The sequence below is a fragment of the Mus caroli genome, chromosome 9, assembly GCF_900094665.2.
Source record: "Mus caroli chromosome 9, CAROLI_EIJ_v1.1, whole genome shotgun sequence".
NCBI lineage: Eukaryota > Metazoa > Chordata > Mammalia > Rodentia > Muridae > Mus > Mus caroli.
This window is the reverse complement of record NC_034578.1, coordinates 105,411,142-105,424,694: the sequence shown is the minus strand read 5'-3', so window position 1 is coordinate 105,424,694 and position 13,553 is coordinate 105,411,142. Positions and strand designations below refer to the sequence as shown.

General features: G+C 43.4%; 1 protein-coding gene across 1 annotated transcript in view; it reads right to left on the bottom strand.

Annotated features, from left to right (window-relative positions):
* The window catches only part of Smarcc1 (SWI/SNF related, matrix associated, actin dependent regulator of chromatin subfamily c member 1), a 110,038-nt gene extending 98,184 nt beyond the window's left edge, over positions 1 to 11,854 (bottom strand). Inside the window, exons 1-3 of the mRNA XM_021171250.2 lie at positions 11,548 to 11,854; positions 8,305 to 8,424; positions 5,073 to 5,158 (exon numbers count right to left, since the gene is read on the bottom strand). Coding sequence (XP_021026909.1) covers positions 5,073 to 5,158; positions 8,305 to 8,424; positions 11,548 to 11,739 — 398 coding nt within the window. The 5' untranslated portion in view covers positions 11,740 to 11,854. The remainder of the gene's footprint in view (positions 1 to 5,072; positions 5,159 to 8,304; positions 8,425 to 11,547) is intronic.
* Between the last annotated feature and the right edge of the window lie 1,699 nt (positions 11,855 to 13,553).

The window sequence follows — 13,553 nt, the reverse complement described above, 5'->3', positions numbered from 1 at the left end:
TGGTGAGATGGCTCAGTGGGTAAGAGCACCCGACTGCTCTTCCGAAGGTCCAGAGTTCAAATCCCAGCAACCACATGGTGGCTCACAACCATCCACAACGAGATCTGGCGCCCTCCTCTGGAGTGTCTGAAGACAGCTACAGTGTACTTACATATAATAAATAAATAAATCTTAAAAAAAAAAAAAACAAAAACAAAAACAACAAAAAAAGAGAAAATAGAGATTGAATATCTGATGAGGTTAATATAAAGAGTTTATGATGAAGAACTGAAATAAAAATCTAAATTTAAAATGGGAAAAGACCCAAATGGAAGGAGCATACAAATGGCCAACATGAAAAAACTTAATATCCCGATCCATCAAAGAAGAGAGACTAAAACTGCAGTGAGATATCATCCCATCTGCCCTATCAGCATCAGGAGTCACCTGACTGCCTACAGTCACTGAAGAATTCAGAGATAGCTCAAATCAGATTAGCCCATGGCTATGCTCTAGTAATGTATAACAAATAAACCTTTCCCAACCATTTCCAAATTCACTCTGGCTCGAGGATTTAACCACTGTATTGTGGCTCAATGAGAAAAGCACCCACAGGCTATGTTTGAATTCTAGGTCCCCAGCTAGTGAAATAACTGCTGGAGAGGGTGTGCCATTGGGTATCTATGGGTTTTAAGGTTTTAAAAGACTATACCAGGCCCAGTGACGCTCTGCACCAGCTGCCTGACAATCAGGATGTAAAGCTCTCAGCTAGACTGCTCTAGCACCCTGTCTGTCTACTTCCCATGATAAGCATGCAAGCCCCGATTCAAATGTTTTCTATAGAGTTGCCTTAGTCATGGTGTCTCTTCACAGCAGTATAATGGTAGCTAAAACACAGCAACAGAACAAAACTAGATCTTAATTACAAAGATTATAAAAGAAAAAAGGGGGGGGGTGGGATGGCTCAGTGGTTAAGAGCACTGACTGCTCTTCCAAAGGTCCTGAGTTCAATTCCCAGCAACCACATGGTGACTCACAACCATCTGTAATGAGATCTGACACCCTCTTCTGGTGGGTCTGAAGGCAGCTACAGTGTACTTAGATGTAAAGAAAAAGAAAAAGGAAAAGGAAAAGAAAAAGATAACGGGATACTTGAGAAACAGAACTCTTTAAAATCACTGGCACCGGGCGTGGTGGCGCATGTCTTTAATCCCAGCACTTGGGACTTGAGAGGCAGAGGCAGGCAGATTTCTGAGTTCGAGGCCAACCTGGTCTACAAAGTGAGTTCCAGGACAGCCAGGGCTATACAGAGAAACCCTGTCTCGAAAAACCAAAAAATAAAATAAAATAAAATAATAAAATCATTGGCAGAAATGTTAATGAGGCTGAACCTGGTAGCTCAGGACTATAATCCCAACAATCCCAAGAATGTGCCCTGGTGGCTTAAGTTCAATGCCTAGCCTGCAGTGTGTGTGTGTTAGACTAGAAACATTAAAAATATATTTTTTAAGCAGAGGGGGATGGAAGGGGTGTGGCTTAGCAGTAGAGCACTAGGTAAGCATGCTGAGTCTGCAGCAGTAAAGAGATCGGGATATAAGGGGTTCATCGATGAGTGAAAGTGTGGGTTTAGCTTTAGAGTCCAATGCAGGAGCTGAAGCTGAGACCAGGGCTTGTTTCCTATGGTTTGCTCAGGTCCCTATGGCTTAGTTTGCTTTCTTATTTTTTTGTCACCTCTTCACCTCTAGACTGTCCCCAAAGTGGGCTGGGCCTTTCCACATCAATTAAAAAAAAAAATGCCCTACAGGATTACTATAGGCCAATAAAAAAGGGGTATTTTCTCAATGAAGGTTTCTTCTTTTCAGATAATTCTAGCTTGTGTCAGGTTGACAAAAAAAATAAAACAAAAACAAAACAAACAAACAAAAACCCCCAAAACTAACTGTCTGCCTCAAACTCCTCGACCTCACACACCAGCACTGCAGTCCTCATCTTTATCCATCTCAGAACTGTGACCCCTGCAACACCCAACACACACAGAGACACACACAGAGACACACACAGAGACACACACAGAGACACACACACACACCCTGGCACTCCAGTCTTCATCTGTATCCATCTCCAAAGAACCCAAAATCAAAACATGGATGAAAGACAGAAAAAGAACTAAGGAACATTTGCAATGCTTATGAGTATTACAAAAATGTAAATAAGAGGGACCAGAAAGATGGCTCAGCGCGTAGTTACCCCTCACACCTGGAAAGCTGAGTCACATCCAGATGAACAGAGGGAGCCCACTGCACACAGGATGTCATCTGTGTGTATATTATATACATACATGTTTTTTGAGACAGGATACACTTTTTTTTTCTTTGAGTCATGGTATAAACACAACAGTCAAATAAATAAATAAATAAATAGAATGGTAAGTGCACCAAATTTGCAGAACAAAAAACTAAAATGGAAGCAGAGCCTAGGAGTCCATCAATGAAGACAAAAAGAGCATGAGGTGGTCTGCAACATGGGACAGTTCGGATGGGTGGCCTCTGACCTCGCACATGCTAGGATTATAGGCACATAAATTAATATTAATTAATTAATAAGTAAATCAATAGTCTATAATTTCATTCAAACTGAAAACGTCATTAAATCTGTCTTATGAAGTTGAAATATTTACTACGAAATTATTTTAGATTTCTACTTTTTGTTGTTCTTGCATGTATTTCCTTTGTGTGCCCCTGTGTGTTGGGCAGCTCAGGCCACAACACACATGTGAGGGCTGGTGGACAAGTAGCAGGACTCAGTTTTCTCCTACCCTGTAGGTTCTGGAGACTGAATGCAGGTTGTCAGTTAGGTAAACTGCCTTTACCCACTGACCCGTATCTCCAGACCCTAGAAAAATTGAAAAATTAAATACTTGTGAACTCATCATCCAGCTTGAAAAGAATAAAATAAAAATATTTAAAGTTACGGATATGCTAATGTCAATAAGACTAGGGGGCGTAGAACACAGGAGATCCTTTGTATAGCATAGCAAAGGAATATGTTCAATACCCTACCTCCAGCACAATTAAAACCCAATTTCCCTCACTTAAACATCATATTATAGTCACATATCAAATAATCATATTTTATCTCACACATACATACAATTATATACACAGTAAAAAGAATTCCCTTTGGTATTTTTCAGCTAACAATGTCAGACATTAACTTTGAGCCATAGAAGATGTTCAGTAGATTTAGGATTTGGCACCAAGCCTAAAGAACGGCCTTCAAGCCCTGAAACCCATGTGGTGGAAGACAACTGACTCCCAGATTGTCTTCTGCCCTCCACAAGTGCACCACGGCAGGCACATGGCCATATGTAAATATATAAAAATATAATAAAACTTTTAAACATTTGTCTATTTTATGTATCTGTGTGATCTATCTGCACGTTTACCTGCATGCCAGAAGAGAACATTACATTTATTGTGTGTATGTGAGTACACTGTAGCTGTCTTCAGAAACATGAGAAGAGGGCATTGGATAGCTGTGAGCCACTGTGTGGTTGCTGGGAATTGAACTCAGGACCTCTGGAAGAACAGTCAGTGAGTGCTCTTAACCTCTGAGCCATCTCTCCAACCCAAAAATGTAATACAACTTTTAAAGTAAGACATTTTTCTTTTTAATCTATAGGAGTACACTATAGCTATCTTCAGACACATCAAAATACGGTATTGGATCCCCACTACAGATGGCTGTGAGCCACCATGTGTTTGCTAGGAATTGAGCATAGGACATCCAGAAGAGCAGTCAGTGCTCTCTTCTGAGCCATCTCTCCAGCCCAAGATTTTTTTTTTTTTAAAAGAAGTCAACTCTAAACTGGGCGTGGTGGCGCACACCTTTAATTCCAGCACTCAGGAGGCAGAGGCAGGCGGATTTCTGAGTTTGAGGCCAGCCTGGTCTACAAAGTGAGTTCCAGGACAGCCAGGGCTATACAGAGAAACCCTGTCTCGAAAAACAAACAAAAAAGTCAACTCTATCCTTCAGAAGAAATCCAAGTTACTAAGAAATTTTTCGGGGGAGGCTGGTGAGATGGCTCAACAGGTAAGAGCACCCGACTGCTCTTCTGAAGGTCCAGAGTTCAAATCCCAGCAACCACATGGTGGCTCACAACCATCCGTAACGAGATCTGACTCCCTCTTCTGGAGTGTCTGAAGACAACTACAGTGTACTTACATATAATNAANAAATAAATCTTAAAAAAAAAAAAAAAGAAAGAAATTTTGCGGGGCTGGCGAGATGGCTCAGTGGTTAAGGTCGCCAACTGCTCTTCTGAAGGTCCCAAGTTCAAATCCCAGCAACCACATGGTGGCTTACAACCATCTCTAACAAAATCTGATGCCCTCTTCTGGAGTGTCTGAAGACAGCTACAGTGTACTTACATATAATAAATAAATCTTAAAGAAAAAAACAACTGATATTTGTTTGTGTTACAAAGGCTATTTCATTAGAAATAGCTCATTAAAAAAGAGAGAAAGAAATGTTGCCACATGCAGATATATAAGCCTCTCGGCACTCCACTTCTGACAAGAAGTTGTACAATTCTTCACAAGTGTGCAATTAAATTACAAAGCACTCCCACTCAGCCAGTCTGCTCTACACAGCGGGGTTTAGGCTACTAGAGACCCCATCTGAAAACAATAACAAAAAATAAACAACCAAACTATCCTAAGTGTGTGTGTGCACATAATTTCCTTGTAGCTAGGGACACACTCCCAGCATGCACAAGGCCCTCAATTCAATCTCTAGTACCCAAAACCAAAACAGACTATTTCCCTAAGAAAGACAGTTTTGCTTTTGTCTGAGGGGGTTGTTACAGAGATCTGTCTGGCTCTGCCTCAAGTGCTGGGATGAAAGGTTCACACCACCACACCTGACTTGAGAAAAAGAATCTTAAACTGAAATAGTGAAACTTATTAAAAAGAAAAAAAAAAAGGCCTTACCTTGTCATTAACAGGAATATTCCTACAGAATCCTCTACATAAAAAGAATGACTTCACATAAGTATCATCATCACATCAAAACAGAAATGAATTAACACTTACCAGCCCTGTTCATTTTTGTACTTGTAAGCTGCCCCAAGAATGTGACACAAGGTGCCTCCAGCTTTGAAATCCATGAAACATTTTGCCTAAAAACCACAAATTGCACAAAAGAATAAGAAAAGGAAGGTTCTGATAACATCATTCGTGTTATGCTTAAAAACTCCTATCTGCTAAGAAAAAGTTCTACCAGTCAACTATGCTGCCAGGCCTCCTTTTTAGGTCTGGTGTCCAGGTACCCTAGCTAATCTCAAGCTCACTCTGAAGCCCAAGGAAGCCTTAAAACTTTTACTTCAGCCTCCTAGTAACCTGGATTATACACTCCAACCACAAGGGCTAGCTCATAGTGCTATCTTTTACTTTTATCTTATTTGTGGTTTTCTTTTCTTGAGACAGGGTTTTTCTATGTAGCCATGGCTATCTTGGAACTCACTCTGTGGACCACACTGGACTAAAACTCAGAAACTCGCCTGTCTCTGCCTCCTGAGTGCTGAAATTAAAGGCATGTGCCACCACTGCCCAGCTTCCTTTTTTAAGAAACAGGCTCACATGTAGCTCATGTTGGCCTCAAATGAGCAATGCAGCTGAAATTGACTTTCAACTTTAATCTTTCTGCCTCCATCTCCTAAGTACTGAGGAGACAGAGGAATGAGCTACCAAAACAAGCTAAAAGAAAGGTGGTTTTACCTTTAAAATTATATTTACAGATGGGCAGGAAGAAATCCTATTTAAAATAACCAAAAGGAAATATACAAGTAAATAAAATAAAATCCCATTTAGTAAGCTGGAATGAGGCTCAGCACTCACTACTTTTGAGGTTATCAATACCCAAATGGTGACTCACAACTAAAATGCCAGGTCTAGGAGTCCGAGGCTCTCCTCTCATTTCGATAAACCCTGCAGTCAAGCACACAGACATACACTCAGACACACGGGTATATAAAATAATTAAAAATGTTTAAGACTTTTAGAAGTAAGTAAATAGGGGACTGGAGAGATGGCTCAGCAGGCAAACACTGACTGCTCTTCCGAAGGTCCTGAGTCCTGAGTTCAAATCCCAGCAACCACATGGTGACTCACAACCACCTGTAGTAATAAGTTCTGACACCCTCTTCTGGAGTGTCTGTAGACGGCTACAGTGTACTTATAATAAGTAAATAAATGTTAAAAAAAAAAAAGTAAATAAATAGTTGGCAGGAAGGAACCTAGCAGTGATGCACAATTTTAAACCCAGCACTCAAGGCATAGGCCAGCCCGATTTAGAGTGAGTTCTACAACAGCCAGGCTACAAAACAGAAACTGTGTCTCAAAAAAATAAAAACCAAAAATAAAGTACTGACACTGTTAACTGTCTTTCTCATGCAGCTTCCTTTTAAGAATCACAAACCAGAAAACTTTCATTTGAGAAAACGCTGACTGTGAGAGGAAAAGAAACACATCTGATTTTTGTTTTTGTTTCTAAGACAGGGTGTCACTGTGCAGCCCTGGCTGTCCTGGAACTCACTATATAGACCAAGCTGGCCCTGAATTCAGAGATCCAACTGCCCCAGCCTCCCAAGTGCTGGGATTAAAGGTGTGTATCTTTATACTAGACATTATACCAGACAAAATCAAAACCTAATAAAAAGCTTTATAACAGCCATAGCTAGAGACTGTCTCAGAAACAAAAAGTACTTTACATATGCACAGATTTTACTCTAAATCATGTGACATTTGATAAACTACACTGAATATTATGTTGCTATATATATTAGATTTATTTTGTGTATGTCATTTTGCCTGCATATATGCACATACACTATGTGCATACCTCGCAAAGAAACACACACATGTACATAAAAATTAAAAGTATAGTCATTTAAAAAATTTTTAATTGACAAAATTTGTATTTATTAGCTGGAAATGGTGGTGTATGACTTTAATTCCAGCGCTTGGGAGTCAGAGGCAAGCGGATCTCTGTGAGTTGGAGGTCTACAAAGTGAGTCCAGAATAGCCAGGGCTAGTAACATTGAGAAATCCTGTGTGAAAAACAAAACACAACACAACACAACACTGTATTTACTTATTTTGTGGGAGGGCACACAAGCGCTAACATAAAGGAGGATTTAAGAGACTGTGTTCTTTCCTTCCCCTGTGCAGGTTCCAAAGATGGAACTCTGGGCTATCAGAGCAGGGTAGCAAGTGCTTTCATCTGCTCGGCCACCTCACTGTCCCTTGATATAATTTTACAAGTATAGAAAGTATCACAGACCTTTAGTGTGAACCAGTCACAGACTGTTACAGAACTTGCTTAGTATGCACAAGGCCCTAGGCTTAAAACCAGAAAGAACAAAAGGTCTCCAATTTAAAAAAAAAAAAAAAAAGGGTCTCCAATTCTGTATAAGCATTCTTTGCTGTGGCTCTTCAATAGAGTATTCCAGTTATCTGACTGCCGAGGACACTCATCCTGTTCAATGTTTTCCTCCGTGTAAATTAATAAACATACTTCATGTGGTAGAGAAGGAAGGTAGCATGTCAAGGCGCTTACTACCAAGCAGTTTGCTCCCTGTGGGGAAAATCGACTCCTGGGAGCTGGCCTGACCTTTACAAGCCTGCTGTGTCAGGCATGTGTCCATACACATACAAGCACACACAAGTAAATAAATTTAAAATTTTTAATTCACACACACATAGACACATAGAGTACTTTAACAGACAAGTATCAGTATAGACCACACAGCAAAGAGCAACCATAGCAGAAAAATATTACTTCTCCATGATTGTTGCAGAATATAAAAGACATTAAATGGCACAGCCCGAAAGAATTCCACCACTAAGCTGAAGATGACAGCACACTCCACTAATCCCAGCTCAGGAAGTAAAGGAACAGTTCACAGCTAGCCTCTAATACAGACAGCTGCACGCCAGCCCTGGGCTCTGTGAGACCGATGTCTCAAAAACAAACAAGCAGGGCGTGGTGGGGCACGCCTTTCCCAGAGGCAGAGGCAGGCGGATTTCTGAGCTCAAGGCCAGCCTGGTCTATAGAGTGAGTTCCAGGACAGCCAGGGCTGCACAGAGAAACCCTGTCTCAAAATACCAACCAACCAACCAAACAAACAAACAAACAAAAACCTCCTCTGTACAAGTTGTTCTCCCTTCTCCCTATATTGCCCGGCAATAGTAAGGGAAATCAACTAAAAGCAACACCTAAAAGTACAGAAACTGGAGATGCCTACGAACAAGTTCATGCACTTACAGGTAGTTTGGTGAAAGCTGGGTTGGTGACATGCTTCCCAAAGGCATCTTCTTGGAACTGTAGAAGCTGCACCACCAGTCCAGCTAGTGTTTTATTGGTAGGAGCATCTGCATGAACGTACTGCAAGATAAAGAAAGACATGGATTTAAAACCCGGTACAGCTAATGCTGGAGAGGAAGAGATGTTACGTTAGTTCCTAGTACTTACTACGTAACAGTGCCATAGCACCACAGTTTAGGTGTACAAAGTCCATTCTCCACTATAAAGAATCATAAAATCACATCATGTACAGACTTAAAGGCAGAGCATAAATGCTAACGAGATGGCTCAGCAATTAAGACTATATGCTCTTACCAGCACCCAAATGACAGTTCAGAAATGTCTGTTAACTCCAGTTAGAGATCCTACCACCTCTTCAGGCCTGAGGATACCAGTCATGTATGGAGTACACAGACATACATGCAGGAAAATCACCCATGACACACCAGGCTGGAGAGCTGGCTCCGTGGTTAAGATGCTTTCGCAAAGGACCTAAATTCAATCGCCAGCACCAGAGTGGCAGCTCACATCTATATCTACAGTACTAGAAGATTCAACACCCTCACAGAGACATACATGCAAGTTATAAAACAATACACATAAAGTAAAAATAAATAAATCATTAAAAAAAAGGAAAACCAATGGTAAAGACAGGAAGTAGTTTTGTGACAAGGGAAGTGTAACTAATGAATTAACTACAAAACCTTTGATAGAGCTGGAGGGAAGGCTCAGCACTTGAGTCCATGGCTGCTCTTCCAGAGTACCTACATTCGATTCCCAGCACTCCATGGCAGCTCAAAACCATGGTCCAGATGATCCAAAGCTCTCTTCTAGATTATACATGCACCAGGCAAACTGTGGTACAGAGACATGCATGCTGGCAAAACCACCACACAGAGAAACTAAAAACAAAACTTTTTTGGAGTCCTCATAATCCCAGAACTCTAGACTTGAAAGCAGGATCTGCAAGGCACTGAAGACCATGCTCGCCCACAAAAAGAGCTCTGGGGCTGCGGAGCAGTGAGTTTTGGTTTTTTGTTTTGTTTTTGGAAGTGAAGTCTTATGTAGCCCAGGCAGAAAGAAAAGGGACCTTTCATGTCTCATTTGCTTCATATTAATTGTTGATATTTAAATTTCTGTTCTAGTGCTGAAGATGGCTCAGAAGATAAAAGACTGCTCACTGCTCTTCCCAAAGACCAGAGTTCAGGTCCCAGCACCCGGATCATGCAGTTTACATCCGGTTCCAAGGAATGAGACGCCCTCTGCTGGCCTCTGTGGACACTGACATGCACGTTCTGCACACAAAGAAACCTTTACCTTTGTGTGTCCTAAATACACTGTAACATGCAATAGAAATAATTAATGAACCAGTGTGTGGCCCATGCCTACAATCCTAGGCGAAGACAGGCAGGCAGCTCTTTCTAAGTCTGAGGCTAGTCTGGACTAAATAGTGAGATGGTGTCAGAAACGGGCGAGCAGGGAGAGGAGGAAGAGGACACAGTGTAGGGTACACCAAGCAGAAATGAGTCAACTCTATTTCTGACTTCAAAGCCTTAGCAACATGACCACTTCTGAAAACACCAGTGTATTACCAAAGCAACCCAAGATCCCTGTCAAGCCCATCAGGCTTCACTAAGCTGCAGACACTGAATGAAATGGTTCAGACTAGTTTGTCCCTTTTTAGTTTTTTAAGACAGAGTTCCATATTGGTACTTGAGGCTTGTCTTAACCTTCTTACCTAACAAAGGATGGCCTTGAACTTCTGATCTCGCTCACACCTCTCAAAAGACTGCAGCAGAGAGCCACCGATGCCTGGTTTTGGTGGCTCTCTGCTGGGTGCTGGGGTTCAAACTCTAGACCTAACCCATGCTAAACAAACACTCTACAAACTGATTTAAATCCCCAGGTCCTAGTTTAACTATTCATTCATTCAACAAACACTAAACAACTATTAAGAAAGGTGAGACAGTTAAATGTCAACTATGAGCTAGGACATGGAGTTGCATTTTCAGACTTGCAAATCTCAACACCCATTCTGGGTCCGCAATGGGGTAACCACTACTACTTAATTTAAGAGTAGAGGAAGTGTTTTGGATGTTTCATCATATCAACTAAGGGATTCATTCTTCAACACTTATATAAAGGTGAAATTTTACTAGAGGTATTATTGGGGCCAGTGAGGTGGAAACACATGGGTAAAAGCACTTGTCACAAGCATCAAGATCTAAAGTCAAGCAGGGCGGCGGTGGCGCAAGCCTTTAATCCCAGCGCTCCGGAGGCAGAGGCAGGCTGATTTCTGAGTTCGAGGTCAGCCTGGTCTACAAAGTGATTTCCAGGACAGCCAGGGCTATACAGAGAAACCCTGTCTCCGAAAAAAAAAAAAAAAAAAAAAGATCTAAGTTCAATTCCTGGACCAGTATGGTGTTCGAGGAGAATCGATTTGCTTAAGTGGACATGCAAACAGGAGTTGTGTGTACCCCTCCAAAGTAAACAGTTGTAATTTTTTAAAAGTATCAACAAAGGGTTAATTCACGACTTCGTAAAACAACTGACTCAGCAGAATTTGCGTTCTAAAGTACGGGAAACACAAGATTTTTCCCCCAAAAATTAACATTGCAAAAAAATATAGATGATAAAAACTAAGCTCTCGCTTGACTCACATCCCTACACACCACCTAAAGTACAATGAAGTGGAAAACCAACACTTTTAATAGTCCTATATCAATCGTACAATACAAGGTTTAAACCTACATTAATCCACAAGGCCAGTCATCCAAGGTCCCCTACTAATCCACACAGGGTAGCAAGCCCTCAGTTACCTAGCCGCTCAACAACTGGCCTCTAAACAAAAGTTCAAGATACTTTTATTAGGATGGGCTCTTTGTTCACACACCTAAGGCAGCTAACAAAAGAACAGAAACACACGCTCTGCGACTCTGTCCAGCTCCACCTCTCCTGCACATAAGAGAGAGTGAGATGGGGCTTCCCACGCGAGTGCGTGGGCCCCAGAGAGCTAGCAGCTGGGGCCAGGTCGCCGCGTGCCTAGTCGCCCGCGGGGGCGTGGCAAGCGCCTAGACGGCCTTTGTTGTCCCTCGTGGCGCGCGGAGGGGGGGGGGAGGGGCGGCCCCAGGCATGCAAAGCGGGCAGCCACCATCAGCCCCCTTCGCGTGGCTCCTCGGTCCCCACGGGCGCGCGCGAACCCACCTTCTTGTAGTGCTTGCCCAGCCAGACTCGCACCGAATCTAGCTGGGACACCGTGTCCGGGCTCTCCCAAAACTTGCTGGCCGGGCCCCCGTCCTTCCTCCGGTACACGGCCAGCCCGGAGGCCGCCGCCGCACCTCCTGCACCCACAGCGCCTGCTGCTGCTCCCGGACCGCCACCCGCTGTCGCGGCCATAGTCACCGTCCGTCGTGTCTACCGCCCGGCCTAGCCTGGCCCTCGCGGCGTTTCCCGTTCGCACCCGCGCGCGCGCGCGCAGATGCCACCTCCTCCTCCTCCTAGCCCCGCCCAGCCAACCCTCTTCCGGCGCCGAGGCGCGGCCACGCCCCTTCTGGACCCTGAAGCTGCAACGAACCAGCGCTGAGAGCGGGCGTACGCATGCGCAGCACGCCGGTAGTCCGCTATAGACAGAGGCTGCCCGCCTTTTCCTCTGGTCTCTCGGAACTGAGCCTCAGCCTCGGCTGTTGGTAAACCCTACGAATGACTCTCCCGGGCCCCGTTTGTCTATTCGTTAGGCAGTTAACAATCTCAAGGGGGGGACTGGTGAGATTGCTCAGTGGGTAAGAGCACCCGACTGCTCTTCCGAAGGTCCAGAGTTCAAATCCCAGCAACCACATGGTGGCTCACAACCATCCCTAACGAGATCTGGCGCCCTCTTCTGGAGTGTCTGAAGACAGCTACAGTGTACTTACATATAATAAAAAAAATAAATAAATAAATAAAAAAAACAATCTCAAGGGGGTTCTGTATCTGCTGGAGAAAGCCGTCTAGGATGTGCAGTGCGAGCCGAGCCTCCCTCCCCCTCCCCCCAGCGCTAGTAAGCAATTCCTGCTAGTCCCGGAGGCCGCGAAGGTTTGGGGATCTGCATTAAAGACCTAGTCTTCCTTGGGGCTTCATTAACCACATCAGATGGCTTCTGCCTGGTCGGCCTAGCTAACAGCTAGGCCTGGACATTATCTTCCTTTTGATTCGCACTCTCAAATTCATCACTAAAAACTGGTTTTCATCCAGAAAACCAGTCCCTGAGTGAACAGGTGATCACAATTACCCAACGGTTTTTTTGTAGCTCTCTCTTCAACCTGGTGTTTTTATTTTATCATCGGCGTTGGGAACTGGACGCTTTATCTACATTCGAAGGCTATATGAAGGCTGAAAGTTTATATTGTAAACAATGTATTGGCTGTATTGGAAACGTGAACATGATATGATCACGAAGCTCCAAGTGAGGAGGTGTGATGAGTTTATAGACCTTTTAAAAAAAAATGGAGATAGTCTGGAAGGGGTAGTGTGCAGGGAAACAGGAGGTTTTCTGAGTTCCAGGCCTGCCTAATGTGCATACAGCTTGAAAGCCAGGACAACCAGGGCTACAGGAAACCCTGCCTGAACAAACAAGAGACTAGTCCTCTCAGGTTATGTATTTGGCTCAGTTCTTAAAAGCTTGGCAACCTGAGTTGGAACCCAGAACTCTCATAAAAGTGGAAGGTGAAATTCTTCACGAAGTTATACCCTGACTGTGTACTGTGGCACACATACATCACCCATACCTAATTCTGGGTGATAGTAATCCTAGCACTCAGGAGGTCGCTGAGTTTTAGGCCAGCTTGTTAACATAGTGAGTTCCAAGACTACATACAGAGACCCTGTCTCAACAACAAAATGGAGCAGGGCAGTGAAATGGCTCAGCGAGTAATGCCAATAGTGAGGACCTAAGTTCAATTCTGGAACAATGGAAGGAGAGAACCGACCACCTTGTCCTCTGACTCCCACAGGCAGCCTGGAATGACATGCTTGTCATGGCACATTCACACCCACAAACATAAGCAACATAAAGTAAATGCATGCATGTAATTTAAAAGTTCTTTTAAAGCCGGGCATGGTGGCGCGTCCCTTTAATCCCAGCACTCCAGAGGCAGAGGCAGGCGGATTTCGAGGCCAGCCTAGTCTACAAAGTGAGTTCCAGAACAGCCAGGGCTACACAGAGAAACCCTGTC